Genomic DNA, 21,304 nt, shown 5'->3' with positions numbered 1-21,304 from the left:
GAGATGTAATGGGTTAGGACATTAAAGCGAAGCTCCAGAACCATAACCATGCGTCTTCCTAAGGTTCAAATAGGGTCGTTAATGTCCGTAAAATGTAGCGGGTGGATACGAGTGGAGGGAAGAAGTGAAATTTTGATATTGAAAATCAAATTTTGTCATTTATGGATCATCTTCAGGGGAAATGGAATATGCTGATATGCTTAAAAGTGTATTAAATTCTCTCAGATGCAGATTGGTGGAGTTCGATGTACGCTTTTTAACGAACTTTCTTTGAATGGATAGACAGAATAATAAATTTCGGAATGAGAAATATCGTTTATTGGATTTCTGAAACCGCACTGAGTTGACATCGAGTGCTTTTAGCATGCTATAATGGAAATACAGATATCATGTACTGCTCCAGTTAAGCTTCTTTAATTGTCAGCTTTCTTAACTATTTTATTATGCGAATGAATGGCGTAATGCAACGCAAAAATTTTCTATGTGAAATAATTTTACGAATTCAATACAATATCCAATCAGTTTAGAAATGATATTTTTTGTTCAACGACAGTATTTTATATTGCAATACAGATTACAACAACTGCACTTTAAACTTAGTATTTATAATTTATATATATGTAATTTATATAAATGAATAAATGCAGAGTAGAGAGCTGTTTAAAGTTTAAAACCTAATACAACTGCTCTCTAAAAGCAACAATAAGAGGTGGTAATAATTAAAATAAAATAAATAATACGTTCATAATCTATTCCATATTCAATTCGTAATAAACTATATGCAAAAAACTAAACATCACAGCCACAGTGGCAAACTGCATGAAAAGAGCAAAATCAAAAATAGAAAAGAAATTTTCATCTTTCGTTGCATCATCATTAGGGGGTTGGTGCAACAAAAGAAGTAAATAAATCAGCATGTTTTTGAACTAAACAAAAGCATTAATTAACATTTAATACTTTATCTCAGAAAGACAATCAAAGTAATTTGCGTCTTTATCAGTCCAATCCCTACAGGCCGAAGTAAAAAGTGTAAAAAATTGTAAAATTATGGCATAAAAAGCATAAAAATAGTATTTTGCGTAGACAAACTGAAAAAGATATAGCGTGCAAAAAATGCAAGTAGTCCAATACATGAAAAAATAAATATATATAAAAATTCTGGAATCACATAGGCCGGTTTCGAATTTTTTTTACTTATGGTACCAAAATCATAAACAAGCAAAAAATATATACCTAATAATTATTATTTTCAGTTTAAGGATACAGGGTCCAAAAGACATAAATATATAAAACAGGAGCAATCGAACATATTAAAAAATAATAATCAAAGTTCGATCTAAAAACACAAAATAAAAATAATTAAATTTAAAATTAAGCTTAGATTTAAAATTAATTTTAAACTATGATTTAATTTAATAATAATAGTAATAAAAATAACAAAAAATAATAATTTTAATAATGATAATAATAATAATAATAATAATAATAATAATAATAATAATAATTCAATTAATTTCATGGCGATTTACTATTGAATTTCTTTTAGGATACCCAAATCATTCGACGTTTATGCCTTTTACAAATTATTCGCTGTTACTACGCCATATTGTATGTTATAACACAAATTTTATATAACTATTTTTGATATTATTAATCAGTTTAAAAGGCATAGTTTATCTAATTTCATTAATTAGCACATTTTAGGCTCTGCAATTGAACATGTTAAATACATTTTTTCATTTCAAATCTTTTTGTTGCTCTGATGTTACAGACTTTAACAACTAACTATTAACTCCTCATCCTATTAATTTAGAAGTCAAACAACAAAAATCAGCGTTATATTGTCAAATTTTCACAGAACTAGTTTCGATGGTTTTACCGAACCATCATCCTCAGCTGCAAAAGCGCAAATGAACCCATTTGCGCTTTTGCAGCTGCGTTTGTAAGTTCTTCCTACTTTATATTCTTTGTTAAGATTCCAACCCTCTTTGCATACTTTCCTGATGTATAAAGCAAACCAGAAAAACATACACACCTTGAAATTTTAGCACATTGACTGCATGAGATGTGTATTAAGCATTTGTTAGAACACAATTTATATCCCCTTCTTAACCCTCACCATAATTACGTAAAAATTATATAAAATTTCTACAATAAAATAAATAACTCCATGCCATTTTTGCTGAAACAATTTTTTTTATGATACTGGATTCGACAAACGCCCAGTATACAAGAGAAACATTAAATTAAAGAAATGCACAGAATTTTACTCTGCAGAACAACTTTATCAAAAAAATTAATAAAAATATATTATATATATATATAAATTACAATGAAATAAGCAATAACCTTAATAAAAATATTAATTATCCTAATAAATAAATTAACCACCTTCGTTGCAAAATCTTAAGAATCAAATGGTATAAAGGAAGTTAAAAACTTTGTTTCCTAAAACAAATCATGCAAAACGTTTTATATAATTAAAACATAATATAAAAATTGCGATGAAATGAGCAATAAATCTCATATTTTCATGAGAAAACAGTCAGCAGTCCAGTATCCAAAGCAATGAATGTGGAACTGTTGTCAAAACCACATTTCTAAAAGAATAAAACTATCATAAGAAAGCAATAACCAATCATAATTGTGCTTTGTAGACGACACAATTAAAAATATACAAACCTCTTTGCCATTAGCTAATAAAGAGAGAGAGAGAGAGGGAAAAAAAAAGGAAATTCTTTCTGTTGTGCCTTGCGAAATACATGCGCGTCAGAGTAAGAAGATTATGATGTGCGTGTTGCGTGTATAATTAATAATATTTTATCTCATATTTTCAACAGTCATCAATCTAGTATACAAAGCACTGAATGAAAAATGATTGCCAAAACCACATTTCGAAAAGAACGAAACTATTCGAAATGATGCGATTTGATCAAAAAAGATAAAATGAAAAAAAAATCTTATTCGAATTTTGAAAAAAATCGCTTCGAGCTGCACTGGCTCTTGTCTAGATGTACCTATGTACCAAATTTCGTAGCCGTGGGTCTATTAGGTCTTACGCGCAGCAGGAACGAAAGTCACACACACTCTTTCTTTTATTATATGTAGAGATTTTTAGATCAAACTTTAATTTATTACTTTTTCATATGTTGGATTGCTCCTGTTTTATATGGTTATTTTCTTTTGCTACTCAGGCTACTCAAATTGAAAATACAAATTATTATTAGAATTTTAAGCTTTTTTGCATGTTTATGATTTTTATGATATGCTTTAAAAAACGTAAAGCCATCTTGTACGGTTTCAAAATTTTCATGTATTTTCCCCCTCATATATTGAATTGCTTGTTTCACACGTTTTGTCGTTTGGACTTGATCTACAGAAAACAGCATTTTTAAGCTTTTTTAAACTTATGTATGGTTTTAATGCTATAATTTTATTATAATTTTTACCCTTCTTACTTGGGCTTGTAGTGGTTGGACTAACAAAGACACATATTACTTTGATTATTTTTCTGATATTATTTAAATTACTAAACTTCAGTTTATGTCTTTGTTGGTTCAGGAACTGACTGATTTATTTAATTCGTTCATAGCACCAACCTCCTGATGAAGGTGCAGCGAAAGATGTAAATTTCGTTTTTGATTTTTGGTTTTAGCATGTTTTGCCCTTTTCAAGCAGTTCTTCTGGTTTTGTTTTTTCCATATGGTGGCTTATTCCGTATTGAATATATAATGGTTTCTAAACGTATTTTTTATTTTAATTTATTTTGATTATATATATATATATAGTTTGTATCATCAACAAGTTTGAATCTAAATATTAAATTTATATTAAGAAAATAATAAAACATATATAAAACCATGTTGCATCAAACAAATTCAAAGTTAGAGAACTGTGAGATTCCTTCTGTATTTAAAGATTTTCAGTTATAGTACATCATTGTCTAACTTACCATACCTAAAAAGCGTTTTCAGAGTTTACTCAGTGTTTGATCAGAGTTTGCTTTTTAGAGTTTGCTTATATATTCTGGAAAATTTTAAAACTTTGAGACTATTTACAGTAACTAATTACATTTTTTGGAAAGTATTTGATTATCAAATGTCTGGTAAGAACGAATACATCTGAACGCATCCTCACCCCCTGCCCAAATAAATTTTACATGTAAATCACCGATTTGAATCTAAATGTTTTTACTTACGATTTACAATATTCAGCGATCGGTTAAATAATGTACGTATAATCAGATTTTTTTGCCGAAAACATTTCCCCATTTGCTAACCCTTCATTGCATAAATCCTACATGTGAGATTCATCTTTCTCACAAAGATTACTCACGAACACATCACACCATTGATAAACACAGTAAGTGATGTCGAATACATTTTTATGCTTGATTTAAAAAATAAGACCGATTTAAGCTGCTTTAGACGGGTGTTTCACCTTGGAAATATACGAATAATTTAGAAAGAGAGTTGATTTCTTAATTTTGCGTTGTAGTAACAGTGACTAATATACAATTTTTATTTCTCTAGTTGTTTCCCAAGCAAATTTATAAAGTAATACAAAATTATCTATATAAACTTTAAGATACATCTGGCAAACAGCTTTCTGCAAGAATTTGTCCGCATACGCTCTCGGAAGGCGTTGAAATCCATTAATATTGTGCAGCAAATTAATTAAGTAGCGAAAGCCACTTTCATCTGAGTCGTTCACTTTGCACAAGCTGGATGCATCTCTACAATAATGATAAGATTGTTGATATACACCTCGTCTATGGCAGCGGAACTAAAAGGTAAGAAACATAGTATTACTATATCTTGAATAGTGTTTCAACATGCCTCCCTAATCAAATGCTTAGGATTTGCATCAAGGATTTCAGAAGAAACGGGAAGAATTGTATTTGCACACGTGGCGCAGACGAGACTTAGTACGCCAAACTGAATTCAAGCTACCTAGCAGCACACGTGTTTGGTTGTAGTGTCGTTTAGCACGCGACTTTATTCGATATCTGTGAGGTTTAAATAATAGCAGGATATATATATATATATATATATGTTACTATCAATAAACTACCGATTTGGCCTTTATTGGACGCCAGGAGTGTGTGCTCAACTAGACAGTTGCGGGTACCGGAAGTTACCCGATTTGTCATAAACAGCCATGCGGGTGTACGGCCCTGCATTCACCTGTTCGACATCTATTATCGTGCTTATCAATGGAATTTAAGATCTTAAAAGGTTACAGATTCTAGGCTCCCAGCTTACACAGCCTTGGCATTTAGGTTTCGTCTCACGGTATTAGCAGATATCGACTTTTCTTAGGTAGTCAATGTCTAGAGGTTAGGTGTAATAGCTCTGCCAGTAGTTTCATTTGGCTAGTAATGCGATGTACGTATTGCCGAAAATATCGTAACTCTTATGACGATTTTAAAAAGGATCTCCATACAGTTACCTTCAGTATTAGAAATTGTTCCATAAATGTAAAGTCGCAGAATGGTTACTGGAAAAGAAATTAACAATTTCCTCGATAGACTTTTCTATCGAATGCTCTTCAAAGCATTATACCCGTGAGAATCTTCTAAACATATTTCTCTAGTCGGAATCTAGTTCATCAGATTAAACGTCGAATGCTAAGTCTTCAAAAACTTTTTCTCTTTGGTACACTTAGGTGGAAAGAAACATTTTGGCCTCATGCCTATTTTGTATATTTTCAAGGAAAAATTGCTTTTGGGCACATTTTTTTATATCGGCATGCCTCATCGCCTACAGCAGTAATTTCGTGTTGTAATATCCACGTATACGCTCCCTAATGGAGAATCTGCATCGCATAACTTTTGAGACGCAGTTAAGAATTTTCTTAAGTGCAGAAACGTAAGTAGTTTGCAAACATTTGCTTTTCATTGTTGATAATTCACTTCTATATTAATTAATTTCTATATTAGTAAGCATTTGGTAGTTTAGATACGAAATTTCGGATCAAAATTTCTAGAAAGTCAAAATTTTTAATCGTTTTTATAAAACAAACAAAAGGTTATATTTAATTAAAAACTATTTATCAGTCATACATTGTATTCAGAAGCAAAATACATCTAATTACATCTCAGCTTTTTAAAAATTATAATTAGTGTTTCTTGTAAAAAATGCTGAAAGAAATGGGACAAATACCTCGTGAGACACATATTCTTCTGGCAGTTTTTCCAGCATCTCCGCAGCCATTTTATTGACGGTCTGTTCTTTCGTCTCTACGGCCATGTTAGCACTATCTTGAGGAGGTACTCGAATCAATGCATCTAACACTTCATTCACCGTGTTTATTTGGTACCTAAAAAGAAATAGCCATTTTTTAGCATTAATTAGGCAAAAAGTGCATATTTTGTTGCTTTTTTACCTATATCGAATCTTGTCGATTAATATCCATTTGATCAAATTTAATAGAGAATGTACACAGCATGCGGGAACTAGTGGGAAAAATACATAAAGGAATATCTCTAAAATTATAATTTCAAACATCTATTTATTGAGATCTCCTGAAACAAGAGGAGATTAATATTTTATATATTGGAACGTATACAGGGATCACTTTCGGTATCAATCACAGTCTCCCAACAACCTCTGAAGCAAAAACATGTGAAATTTATAACTTCATCGTACAAATCGTGAAATACTTCGCAGATTGTCTTGTTCAGCTCACCTCTGTAGTTACAGGCAGTGTCATTAATGACTCGTTCAATCACTTCTCACATTTAATACTCAAGAAAATTCCAGTAAAGTGAATCTGGAGGCCACATAACAGGGATAACATAGCAAATAATTCATCTTCGAGACATTTCTGAGTTTTTCAGCCTATGCTAGAATCATATACAGTTTTCCTATGGTCTGTTTGTCTACTAAAATCTCAAGGATTGAGATGCAAGACAGTTAGTGAGTCTAATGGGAAAGTAGCCGTAGTGGGCTAAGGCCAGCAGGGCCGCGAAATCTGCTTTCTTGACTGTGGGCCCCGGGGTGCGTAAGCGTATGCCCTGAACAAGTGATCAGCTTGTCGCAGGACCCCCAGTGTTTAGTCCCCAAGTGAACTTGGTACTCATTTTATCGACCCAAGTGATGGAAATCAAGGGATGGAAAGCTGAGTCGACCTTTCCCAGCCCGGGGATCGAACTCCGGACCTGTGGTGCTGCTGCGAGATTTGCTACCCACTGCGCTACCGGGCCTCGAAAAAATGCAAATATTTTAAAAACTGCATAGCAATATACGTTTAGAATTTACAATGCAGGGTTAAGTGTTGGCATACATTTTTCTGTTTCCTTTTTCAGTCTGTTCTCAGTTCATCATATGATTTTTCAGCTTTCTTACCAAAATGACTTTACAAAACCTTTGTTCTAATCTTTTTACTATTTACGTTATCTGAGTTTACCTTATTTAGTAAATATCACATTGATGACTTGCGTCTTACCCGGGCAGCCATTTTGCCTGGCCCTAATGGAACAGAGAGAAAATTAGGGATACATGAAGTGTGCGTCAAGAAGTGTGTTACGCGCCTCTGTTACTAGAAGAACTGGTAGCCATATCGAAAAAACAGTGAGCGAAAATTACTGTAAATGTTATTTATCCCCATGTTAATTGCATTTTCACAAGATCCAAGTTCTGATTACGGCATATAATGATATAACCAAGTATTAGCTTAAATAAAATCTGAACCCGTAATAGTATTTTGTCCAGAATGCTTATCTAGATAACATGGAATGATAAGACCATCATTACTGTAATGATAAGACCATCATTACAGTAAATCATGCATGAAGCAAAACAATAAATGCGTGTCATCAGACGGACATAGTATCTGTAGCTTCATGTAGATAACGAGAACAAAATATTCCCTGATTTTGATACATTTTATATTTATTTACTCAGTAACTATGTATTCTAATACATTAAAAAAGTAAATTATCTTACATTATTTTGATTTTTGTACAAACTATTTTTTATGCATTTGAAATCCTTTTCAAGTTTCGTCAAGATAAAAGTGCATGCAATTCATATTCAAAACCATATTTAGAAATGTATAAACTTCATCTTACTTCTTTAAAAGATTACATCACTGAGAGTAAGTAATACTTTTACAAAACAGATCTAAGTAAGTTTTCACGTAAGATGATGTTTTGAGTTAGGGCAAAAATACTAGATTTTCATAATCCGGGAAAATGGGAGTTTTGTGGAAAGTATATCTCCAGACAAATTTTATTTTTAATGAAACAAGCATGGATAAAACATGATTCTTGCGAAAAAAATTGATTCCGTGCACCCGAAATAAAGAGAGAATAAAGTAGATTTAAAGGTTATCAAGGATTTTATAAAGGATAAAGGGAGAAAAGCAAAATAATTTTTGAACGCATTACGTCGACATGACGATGAAATAAATAAAATGCATTTAGAAAGCAAGGAGAAAATATACATTTATATGAATTTGTTCCATTTCGAGGAAGAGATTTCATTTAAACGCAAATCGATTTTAAACTTTATATGTGCCCGAGAAAGCATCCTTTTTGTTTATTTGCTTCTTTCCATTAGAAATCATTTATTCTTAGGTTATTGAAAAGTTTTAAAAGCAGAAAAGAATTTCTCTTTCGTTTCACTTCTGCAGCACTCGGTGCTTACAGATGATGTTCATGATTGTTTTCCGTTTGGTCGAAATGGAACAAAGAAAGAAAAAGTGGGATTTTGCACAAATTGCCTGACAAGCAGCTTCTGTAGATGTAACCATTGCAAAATCTATCATTTCGGGTTCCTGAAATTTCTGTGAGTTTCGAACTACCTGTAAGAACGTACCTGTAAGCACAAAAGGCTATTTCAAAAGAAAGAATCTACGTTTCAACATCAGCTTACACGAAAACTCGTTCTTTTGCGAAGATTATCTCCAAGAAATATGGGCGTTTTCAATAATGCTTTGTTCGAACGATTAACGGATCTATAAGAAAAATAACCTTCATGATGTGGAAGGGAGTTTGGGGGAGGAAATCTCTAACTACATGGGCATATTTTTCTAGATTACAGAGACAACTATTAGTGCTTCATAACTGCTTAAGATGATCTTAGAAGATATTTGACAAAATTACAAAGAATCCCGTAAGTCAGGTATCATAAGGAATTTCTTAGGGTCTCAAACTGTTTCGACTAGATCCAACTGATACTTCTGCCATAATCGATAGTGGCAGCTCCTTGACGACAAATGTGACGCACTTTCTCTTCCAGATGTTGTGGATCAGTAATTTTCTCAATGTAAACCTGACTTTTAATTGATTTCTAAAGCAAAACTAGTGTTAGATCTGGGCTATATATGGTTTGAGTAGTTCCTTCAGTAACATAGTCATTGTTCTGAAACCTTGCGATCAATTTTAAAGTATCTGTGCATCTTAGGTGAGTTAACCCCTTAACTGCCGCGGGCGTATATATACGCCTTGCTCAGCCGATGCGTTAACTGCCCCAGGCGTATATATATGTCCTTCCAAACTGCTATCATTTGCTTTGCGCTGCTACACCTAAAATTATTCGCAAAGTTAACGCATCGGCTGCGCATCTGGGCGCATCTGGGGCAGTTAACGCATCGCTGAGCAAGGCGTATATATACGCCCGCGGCAGTTAAGGGGTTAAGTCCTTCAGCTATATTCCTAAAACCAGGTGAGTGGTTCTTAGACTATTAGATTTATGATACATGTTTTAGTTGTTTAATCAAGGAAACTTAAAGACTTCTATATGAGTTGATAAAAGCTAATTAATCCACAATTTAAATAAAAATATTGGGAAGTTAAGCAATTTTCGAGAGTAGCATCGAAAAAGGCTGAATCTTAATAATAAGTTCAGAAGAAAATTAAAAAGCTCAAATATGGAATATGGAAAGCTTTTAAACTGTCGTAGGTATTAAATACAAGTATGAGACGTATCACATACCTAATACATGTGTTTGAACGTCAAAGATGTCTAGGGTCCCTCAACTGAATAGAAATATCTGCGATTTTTCATTTGCAGAATGTATTCAATTTCGAAAGACTTAAATTAAAATATTGTTTCAAAGAGCTCTTTCTATTACGCTGTATCCTCCTCCATAAATGGCAATGCATTTGATGATATTTATTTCGGACTGTAGAAAAAATCAATGTAAGATGTTTTGATATCGAAAGCTTTACCATGAGGTGGTGTCGTGGGTAACTGCGGTGTGAAACGGCCCAGACCACTAAGCTACTTCTAGAAATGCAGCAAATGAAGGTATCGATAGTTACTCATCATTAATAAGTATATTTATTTCATTAGTTTTTATTCTTAAAATAATTTTTATTATCCAGTCAGAGAAGCAAACTAAATACTTCAAAATAATTAAGGATTTAAGCTATAACAATATAATTATTTTCTCTAGCAGTAAATATTACGTATTTTTATTTACTTTGTGCTAGTAAGTATAGTCATCAATAGTTATGGATTTCTATCACAAAAAAGAGTAAACTGAAACCAGTTATTCCCAATTCTCTCTCTCTCTCTCTATATATACCAATAAAAGTAATTTATTTGTCTGAATATTCTTTCTTCCAAAAGGGAATTATTACTTCCCAAGGTATACAATATGCCTCAAGATGACAATTAATACAATCAAAAATTTTAATACATATTTATTGTAATATAATTAATGTAATAAAACCAAATATTTAGTTCATTGAAATAAAATGAGAGACAAGTATAATAATGAGCTTTAAGTATATGGAATCTGAATGTAAGGCAAACTGAACAAGAAAAACTCTACACTTCTTCTCTTATTTCAGAAATCACTTTTGTTCATTCGAAGAGGCGTCATTTTTCTCCTTAACACAAACTTCTGTATGTGCATCTATCTGTATGTGCAAGTGAAGCTGATATCTCTAATGCGTTATAAAATTCCATTGCATTTGGAAGTAGTCAGTAGCTGTATAAAATGTCTCATTTTTCAACTTTATTTCTGAAATACTCAGTACGGTTTTCCAAATGCTCAGGTAATTAAGATAAAGCATTGAAAAAGATTTAAAATCTAATCTGATTTTCACCTTTAACTTTCAACTTAACAGAGTTTTAAGCTACGCAGTTAGATCATATTCGAGATCCTGGAGAATAATTTCCTTACACAGCTTCATCCCCATTTATGTAAAGACCTACTTCAGATTATACATGATTCTTTTTCCAATATTTCATTACAGGAGCTCTTTGCTTTATATATATATACATCTTTTTAATTCTTAACACAATATTTTTTTCTGCCATGCAGAAAATATTATTGTATAATGAACAAAATTTACACTAGAAGTTTTCAACATTGAAATTGTCACCAAAAACATCATGTACTACCTCTTTTATGGGCAGCTCCAAAATATTTGAATTCATTTTTATACCTACATGGAACAAAATTGTATTTTGTTTCCGAAATCTGCACAAATTGAAATCGAAGGCAACAATAAAAAAATAAGGATTCCGATGGATTTATTGTACTATGATAAAACATATGAGGGATATCTGTACGATGGATAAGAGATAATCTCATAGGGAAATTAAAAAGAAAAGCTTGTATTTGCATTACATATAGAGAAAACAAAGAAAACTCAATATCTAACCGGTTCTTTGAAATTTATACTCGGGCCAAACGACTAGTGTTCTACATTCAGTGGTCGAACTACTAGCTATGTAATATACTGCTAGTGGTTGAAAAAATGTCATCGAAATTTTTTTTATAAAATTCGAATTAAGCTGAAATTTCTAAAGTATTGAAATCTGAAATTAAATCGTTACCGATATTCTTTCAATCTGCCATCCCTGCTGTGTTTTAACTTAACTCGCTTGTCTGACAGTAACATTAGAGCAAGCACGCGGAATTCATCGTGGCAAAGAGTGCAAGATTGCGCCTATCACTGGCAACAGTACTGAGCACCATACAGGTGACAGTACGACTTCGCTCAATTCCGCCCCCAATTTTGATGGAGAGAACCCCGGGGGGACGGTTCCGAGAGTCTCCCACCATCCTCTCGAGAGGACGTTCGGCTTACCGCATATTTAGAGTGCTATCATACCGCAAGACATCCATGCCTTCTCCGGGATTCAAAATCGGGGTCTTCGGTACTGCAGTAGTCTCCTCTAACCACTACACCGTCTGGGAGGCATCTGGCGTTCCCAAAATGTATAAAAACTGTAAAGAAGTGAAATAATGAAAAGAGTATGCCTTTCCGCATGCTGATAATGTTTATTAATCAGATAAAGCAAGTAAGAGCAAAGTATACTAATTGCTTTAAAATAATTACGCGATTAAACATCTCTTCAATGCATGGGTATAAATTCGCGGTTTAAGAAATCAACTGAATATGCAAAACTGACCACAAAAAGTTCCATAATAAAATGTTTTAACCAGGTGGTGAATAAGTGATTCTATGATACATCTATATGGCGTTAGAACCATCTTTTATTAATTATAGCAATGCATTTTAATTTATATTAATTTGACATGTTATTAAAAATGAAATGAAGATTTTTAACAAATCAGTAATGAGTTTATCGCTTTTAAATCTATCAGTCTGTTAAACAATTAATTTCAGGTTGATGAAATTCAAGGTAAATTAAACATCTTATATTTATTTGTTTCAGTGTCTGTATTCTGGGAAATGAAATGTCCTAGATGTATGGAGAGTAAATTTTAAAAAATGAATAATATTTGATAGAAGCATTTGAATTTCTGATTTCCTGAAATGGAAATATGAAAGTTATGCATTCATGTTTTATTTGACGCAAAACGTTATTTCTTAGAAAGTCTACTATCAACCTTTCAGATGTGTTAGAGACATTAGGTTATTTCGAAGCAGGACAAATGAATAATGAGCAAAGCCCTCGCCGGGGATCGAACCACGGACCTCTTGAATACGCGCCTAGCGTGCAGATCACTACACTAGGAAGGCATGCTAAGGAGGCGGGAGAAATACCTTATAATATTCTCATTCTGAAATACTTTTCATGTTACAGGATCCTGTGGTAAAAGTGAAATGGCGAATGATATATGTAAAATATTTAAACAAATTCTGAAAGGTGAAATATCTTATGGCTAAATAATCGAAAGCAGAGAACATACACAGCTGGCTATTAAAATTGATGTACCTTGAAAAAAAAATAAGTTATCAGAATAATACTTATTTTACGAATATTTTCTGAGTAAAGGATGAAATTATTATAATTATATGTAGTTTTGAAGTACAGAACTTGCAGAAATCTGTACCCCAAGTTTCTATTTTAGACTATACATGGCTAAGCGTGGAATCAAATGGATTTCGTGTGGCAGGACCGGTATTGCAGTCCATGCGGTTTCAAATCTATACCATAGTCGATGTTGGCGTGCGATTTGCTCTTAAACCTTTGCAGAATCATTTTTCCTTGTTGAGAGATCTGGAGAATGCACAGGCTACAGCAAGATCTTGTGACTTTGTTTATATATTAAACTTAAGACAGCTTGGACGACGTGTGCTCTCATATTGCTTGCTGAAAGGTAGGGGCAAAGCCATAGACATTAAACCTCAGTAATATAACATAGTTGGTCAAAGTACCGGATATTCGGATTACAGGTGAATGGTATGTAAACCTAACAGCATTCCATTTCATCTATCCAGATGTTTGGCCGACATGATAATGAAAAATGTGAGCTTGTAATGTTCGTTTTACTCGGTGCCTCTGCATACGGATGTGGGGCCACTATGATGTAAGCGATGATTCCTTTGCTTTAGGGTAAAGGAAAAGCAACGAAAATGGCTGCTTGGCTGACAAACGGTGGCACTGCAGATGTTATCACGTGTGAACATTTGGTGCTGGGCAACATACGCAGTTTTAGAACCCAGTGTACGTGTACCATCCCTAACAACGAGAAGACACGATTTCTGTACTCTACGGCGTTGATGGGTACGATTCAATGAGATTATAACTGCGCTCCGTGGGGCACTCTAAGATTCATCGATTACAAATTCTTTAACAATAATTAGATCTTTACCAACTACATAGCAGCAAATATCCACATTCCCCATAGGCTAAGAGTCCGCCACGATCGAATTTTGTACGTGATGATATGAATTCGTTCTACTTACACGACGCAAAAGAAATTTTCTAACGAACACACACCCGAAAAGAAGGGAATAGGAAAGGGATTTTGAATAGAAATTCGGTATTTCCGTCTGTTTTCCCAAATAGCTATTTTAATGGCCAGAAGTATATTTCATTTACTTTCGTTCGCGAATTTTCTTTTTTGTAAGTCTCTACTTTGCGTTTATTTTTGCTTCCTGAAATACGCTTGTATTTTATTCTCTTTACATCCTGTATTCCATTGCTTTTATTCTAATATTTAGTTTTGTTATTGTTCTAAATCACCATTCAAATACTTATAATAAAATTTTTATCATCATCAAATATTCAAAACCATACTGTAAATTAATAATATAATTTATATTACATCTTTTGTATCTGCTGTGAAATAATCATAAAAAATATCTTTAATATATAGTATCATTAAGCAGTCAGACAAAGAAACTTTTATTCACTGGATAATTTATTTATCTAGATAACTCTAATGGCATATTTGGGATTTCAGTTAATGTGATTTATACCGCATTGTTCTTTTGTTCCTATTAAATATAAGTTTACACTCATGTACATAGTTGTAGGATGAATTGAAATAGCGAGACAATTGTATCGCCATATTTATGACAAGGATCATGCTTCTAAAGTCAACAACGGGTGGAAATCTGCAATTTGAAATTTACAGTTTATGTATTGCAGAAGAAGGTTTCATGGGTGCTCTTATATTTTTGTGCATTTCCTTTAATTCTTTGATTATTTTGTAATTATGTGGTAAATAAATCTTTCATCGTTTCAACAGGAACACTAAGAGGAACGCTTTAACAACAGGAACGCTTTAACAACAATACATGAATTTCATATCTAGTAAATTTTATAACATTAAGTATGAGTTTTAGTGGGGAAGTGACGTTTAGGATTGGATGCAAAAAAATTTAGTGTTTATGCAAAACGTGTTTCCCCTATGACTAGAAACAATTTAGTAGCTGTGAAAGAAGTATAAATTTCTAGATAAGAAAAATCTTTGTGGATTTAATCGTGTAAGGATGTAAACTACCATGGAACATATTATCGCCAATTTAACTTAATCACGAAAATACGTATTTATGCAGGTTTGATGTCGAGCGGGAACAAAACTACAAAAAAAAAAAAAGGTACCAAAGAAAAAAGTTCTGAAAGGTTTCAGATTTTAAATTACGTCCAAAGGGGCTTTTTTTTTTACATTTTGTGTTAAACAAAAACGCCCCTTTGGACGTAATTATACAGAGGCTGTTCGCACATTTTCTAGACGATTTTGGTAAGCGGTAATAATAAATCTTTTGCTGCAAAAGACATTATTGCAATTGTACTATGTTTTTAAAAATCAAAATTATCGTCTGTGGCTTGAAAGTTTTGTTTTTATTCAAAATGGCGAATTTAACAAAGCAGTGGTTCGAGGGCTACATTTACGCTCTTTCCGAAGAGAAATATGCATACTCCGTTATCCAAAAACGATGTGAGAGTCATGGTTTTGTGATATCTAAAGCGTCGATAGGTAATATCATCAACAAGAAAGGAAAAAAACGTCAAATTGGAGCCTCAAGTGGGACAAAAATTCCAAACAAATATCCAAGGTAAAAACGGACATCTTCGACTATTGCAAAGGTACGTTGTTTAATGTTAAAAGAAAATCCCCCTAGTCAAAGGACAGTTGCTAAATTATTAAAATGCTCGGTGTCCACTGTAAACAAAATGATAAACGTTGTTTAAATCTTCAGAAAGCGAAAAAACGCAACGTGCATCGTCTTCTTCCAAAGCATATCGCTCAACGCAGGACATGTTGCAGAATTCTATATCAGAAACACTTATCCAAGGAAAAATGGAAAACAATTGTCACACTAAATGAAGCATGGGTGTATGTAAATGATTGTACAAAAAAAGAGCCATTTATTATCATAAAAGGGGAGAAAAAAATTGAAGTACATGGTTCAAAGAATCGAAAGAAAGTTTTTCTAAGGGATTCATGATTGTTGCTGGTTTTTCTTATAATGGCAAGTTAAAAATAAAGAGAGTGCAAACAAATGTCAAGATTAACTCCAAATACTTTCAGGAACATATTTTATCGCCAATTTTTCTGAATGAAATACCATCGCTTTACCCACAGTGCCATCAATCTGTGAGACTCCATCAGGACAAAGCTAGCAGTCACACATCAAAATCCACTGTAAATTTGAAATGGAACAAAAAAACTGGTATCAAGGCCATACCCTTCACTGATATCCCTAATAAATCTTCCGATGTGTCACTTATGGATTTTTGTGCTTTCGGACTTTTAAATACTGCATTATCCAAACGTTGTCCCAAAACCCTAACAGGACTCTGGAAAGCTGTTCGGGAGGAAATGGGATAGAATACCTCTTCTGCCACTTCAAACGGCCTTATTATCCTGGAAATTGCGGTGTCGAAAGATAGTTCAGAATAAGGGATGTCAAACAGAACATTTAAAACACAAGAATTTTATGTAATTTAGTTTTGTGAATACAATATACGTCGTCTGAAAAATGTGTGAACAGCCTCTGTATTACGTGCTTATTACCCCTTTATTTATTAAATATCATGTTCTTCGTACTTAACCATAAAATTCAATTAAAGTGTAATATCGCAAAATAATTTTTAAATAAGAATATCTTTAGAATTTCCGATACAGAGTCTCGCGCACTGGAGATAAAACTGTTTCTTTTTCCGTGCAGTGTTGTCAGTGCTCGCTTTGAAATCGTTTATTTATATCGTTTTGAAATTGTTCGTGTTGCGCGTAAGCTAATAGACCCAGGGCTACGACATTTGGTATATAGGTGCATCTAGACAAGAGAAGTGCACTCGAAGCGATTTTTTTTTCAAAATTCGAATGAGATTTTAGTCCAAAGGGGCTTTATCCCTGAAAGACTATTGTTTTCGTTTTGCGATTTTGCGTCGATTCACTACAAACAGCGAATCACTTTTCAAACTGTTGCCACAAACTATTATCATCCTGTCTTACATTTAAAGAAATTAAATAATGAAAAATCTGCATAAATGTATGTATATTTCTCGCATTGTGCTAAAACAACGGTACATAGAGCCATCCAATTTTGAATGACGTAATCCTCCTACGAATATGGACATGGGAAGACCAAATTTGAAATTAGGAATTTGTTTTATTATCGATTTCCTATTTTGTAAAATTTTAAAGAATTTTTGATGAACAAACTCAAAGATTTCAAAGCGAGCCATGGCAACGTTGTACAGAAAAAACATTTTTATCTCCAGCGGCGTGCGTCTCTGTATCGGAAATTCTAAAGATTTCTCATTTTAAAAATGTTTTGCGATATTGCTGTTGAACTTAATTTTATAGTTTAAGTGCGAAAAACGTGATATTTAATAAATAAATGTAGCACATAAAATGTTAAAAGAACGCGCCTTTGGATGCTTTCTTTTTATATTTTTAATTTTTTTATTTTAACTTTTCGATTTTATCGCATCATTTTGAAGTTTCATTCTTTTAGAAATGGGGTTTGGGAAACAGTTTTTCATTCAATTGTATACTGGACTGCTGACTATTGAAAATCTGAGCTGCTACCACTTGGAAAAATGAGGGCTATAATTCTGTGCAGTTTTTAAATTTTATGTTACTCTTGGATACTGGGTTTGATACTGGACGTTTGTTGAGAGAAGGCAGCGGGAAGTTGGTAAATTTATTTGCTAGGATAATTAATATTTGTATTAAGGGATATTGCCTATTTCATTGTAAATTTTGTTATATGAAATAAATTTTTATTTATTTGTTTTTATTTTTATTTAATTTTTTTATGAAGTTGTTCTTCAGAGTAAAATTCTGCACAGTTTTTAAATTTAATGTTTGCTATTCCCTTCAGGCATTTTCCTGTATATTTAAAAGCCAAACGAAGGCTGGTAGCGTAGCTGCTAGTCGATAATAAAACAAATTTCAAATTCATATTAGAGCTTACACATGCCCATATTCTATGGAAGATTGTGTTATTCAAATTTTGATGGCTCTAGGTACTGTTGTTTCATTTTATTACAGTGCGAGAAACATACATATATTCATGCAGATTATTACAGTGCGAGAAACATATATTCACGCAGATTTTTCATTCTGTAGTTTCTTTAAATATAATACAAGGCGATACTATTTGGCGGCAACAATTTGAACAGTGAAAAAACGCGTATTCGGAAACTAAGTACCGTTTTGAAAAAAAAAAAAAAAAGTAAAGCAATATTTTCGAATCCAATTTTATTTTTACATGAAAATACATGTCTTAAACTATTTTTCAACATAGTTTCCGCCAATGATCAAACACTTGTCATAGCGGGTGACCAGTTTTTGTATACCATCGTCAAAGAAACTTCCCGCCAGTTTCGATAACCACGACTCCACAGCATTTTTCGTGTCATCGTCAGATCCAAAGCGCTTGCCACCAAGCTCGCGCTTCATGTGCAGGAACAAGTGATAGTCGGACGGCGCCAAGTCCGGGCTGTACGGCAGGTGATCGAACTGCTCCCAATGAAACCGTCGAATTAAAGATTGAGTGACACCAGCAGTATGGGGCCGAGCATTGTCATGGAGCAACACAATCCCTTTACTGAGCATTCCTCTTCGTTTGTTTTGAATGGCACGCCTTAGTTTTATTAAAGTCTCATAATATTGTGCCGCATTAATGGTTTCACCTCTGGGAAGAAATTCAGTAAGCAAAACGCCTTTCCTATCCCAGAAGACAGTGCACATGATTTTTTGTGATGACATTGTCACTTTGAACTTTTGTTTTTTCGGAGAATGAGTGTGTCTCCACTCCATCGATTGTTGTTTCGATTCTGGTGTGAAATGACACACCCAAGTTTCATCACCTGCCACAATTTGGTTTAAAATGTTTTCTTCCTCATCACTGTACCGCGTGAGAAATGTCAGGGCAATACTAAGTCACTTTGTTTTGTGAACATAAGTGAGCATTTTTGGAACCCATCGGGAACACAGTTTGCGATAATTCAAGCGGTCAGACACAATTTCGAACAAAGCAGTACGTGAAATTTGTGGAAATGCCTCTGAAAGAGTTGTCATTGTGAAGCGTCTGTTCTCATGAATTGCTTCATCAACTTTCCTTACCAAATCATCGGTGACAACAGAAGGCCGACTACTCCGAGCCTCGGCGTGGACATTTGTTCGACCTGCATTAAACATTCTTACCCACTTTCTCACCATTCCATCACTTATCGCGTATTCACCGTAAACTTCTATCACTTCACGATAAATTTCGGCCGGTTTAACATTCCTCGCGTTCAAAAATTTAATCACGGCACGAATCTCACAGTCAGCGGGGGAACTAATTGTCTTAAACATTTTGAACGTGCACAGCAAACTGAAAACACAACATAGAGCAACTAAAATGGCGACAATTGAAAGTCAGTGAACAAGAAAGATTAGTGCGCATGCGCGGGACGCCTACCACAGCGCTGCGACGGCGCTAGAATGAAACGGTACTTAGTTTCCGAATACGCTACGTACATATATTCACGCAGATTTTTCATTCTGTAGTTTCCTTAAATATAATACAGGGCGATACTATTTGGTGGCAACAATCTGAACAGTGAAAAAACGCTTATAGTGAATCGACTAAAAATGCCAGAACGAAATTAATAATCCTTCTGGGCAAATCACCCCTTTGGACTAATAAAAATGGAAGAACATTTTATTTAACATGTTTGCATTGCAGACCGGGGTACACAACACAACGCCAGTAAAATAAAAATGATAAATGGCGGTCGCAAATACCAAGGTACAGCCCGATGTAATGGAGAAATGATTATCCGACTCGCTCAAAGACTCCAGATGTCTGTTGCATTGAGACAAACCTCGCTGTAAGATCCTTCAGCGTCTCATTAACGAGTGATTTTAAGGCGTTTTCAAAAGAGCTCGAAGGGTTCCACTGACGAGCATGGATGCCAAGCAACAGCTCCGCAGCATTCAATCCGCATCCTGGATTAGATAGCATGGAGATGCTTACACACTGCGCTTAGAAAGTATGCTGGTCCACTATCATACGTGAATCACATGTCCCTCCTCACTATGGGCGTTATACTTGAAGTAGATCAAGGAAGGCCTGTTTCAGGAAACCAGGTACGTAGCACCAGAGGAGTTCGTGCGGAAAGTAATACTCCAGAATAGTCACCGAGGATTCCTGCTCAGTTGTTGACACTGAACCTGTGTAGCTTTCTGAAAGAGCTGGTATGAGGAATTTTCGTTAGTGTGCACTAAGCTTGTTGGATTGTCCTCTTCCATACAACTGGCTTCGTTTACCAGCAGCCCGGAGTATGAGTCCTTCGACACTGCTTACGTCAGATGTAGTAACTTGAATTAAGAACGAAATTAGCGATCAATCAACTGCCGTTTTCCCTTTTCTCTGGACTTTAGTCCTTGAATTATTTTTACGATTTTCACCGACTAAACGATATCTGCAACAGACTAAACTATCTACAACAGACTAAACTATCTACAACCGACTAAACTCTCTGCTGATGACTATATCATGCCTCTGAATTTGCGTTAATTGAATAGTCTATATTACACTCGTAGAACTAGCTACACAGTCTTGAATTGCAGTAGTTAAACCCTTTAACAGTTTGCTATTGATTCAGAAGTCAAACAACATATTATTCAGAAGTCAACAACAGTTTGCTATTGTTTCAGTCTGACTGAAGCAGTAACCATGACAACACTCCAATGAATTTAAAATATATTCTAACATTATTGTTATCGTTATTGTAACATTATTATCGCTGGTTTTTAAAATTTATCAAAATTTTCCAACAACAGAATTCGTTTTATGGGAACTATTACGTAAGCGTAGTTAATGCCCTGCAAATACACTCTCTCTAAGCCATTACTACGCTCGGCCGTATTTCAGGCCTTTGATAGTGTGCAGATCCTTGAGAACTGGTAAGCGAACAATCGCTTTAGTTCAGGAGACAGACATATAACTTGAGAAAGGTTAATTACCCTTTGTTGCTCAAAATAAAATTTTACAGATGGCCTTTTCTCAGCACGTACAGAACAGCCTACACTTGGGCTTAAACTCAAGAGTACTAAGAAAATCAAACTGAACTCATGCTTAACTAAAATGTTATAGTCGAAGCTATCAAAATTCTACAGAAGTTGGCCCCTTAAA

At 33.9% G+C, this 21,304-nt stretch overlaps 1 protein-coding gene across 1 annotated transcript in view; it reads right to left on the bottom strand.

Annotated features, from left to right (window-relative positions):
• The window catches only part of Dhc1 (dynein axonemal heavy chain 1), a 402,656-nt gene that overhangs the window by 35,462 nt on the left and 345,890 nt on the right, over nucleotides 1-21,304 (bottom strand). Inside the window, exon 75 of the mRNA XM_085812430.1 lies at nucleotides 6,165-6,321. Coding sequence (XP_085668556.1) covers nucleotides 6,165-6,321 — 157 coding nt within the window. The remainder of the gene's footprint in view (nucleotides 1-6,164; nucleotides 6,322-21,304) is intronic.

Source organism: Stegodyphus dumicola, chromosome 3, assembly GCF_044657685.1.
Source record: "Stegodyphus dumicola isolate Sdum_Otavi_A_Nest chromosome 3, ASM4465768v1".
NCBI classification, from domain to species: Eukaryota; Metazoa; Arthropoda; class Arachnida; order Araneae; family Eresidae; genus Stegodyphus; species Stegodyphus dumicola.
Note: the sequence above shows the minus strand (reverse complement) of the source record. Positions and strands in the feature narration are given on the sequence as shown.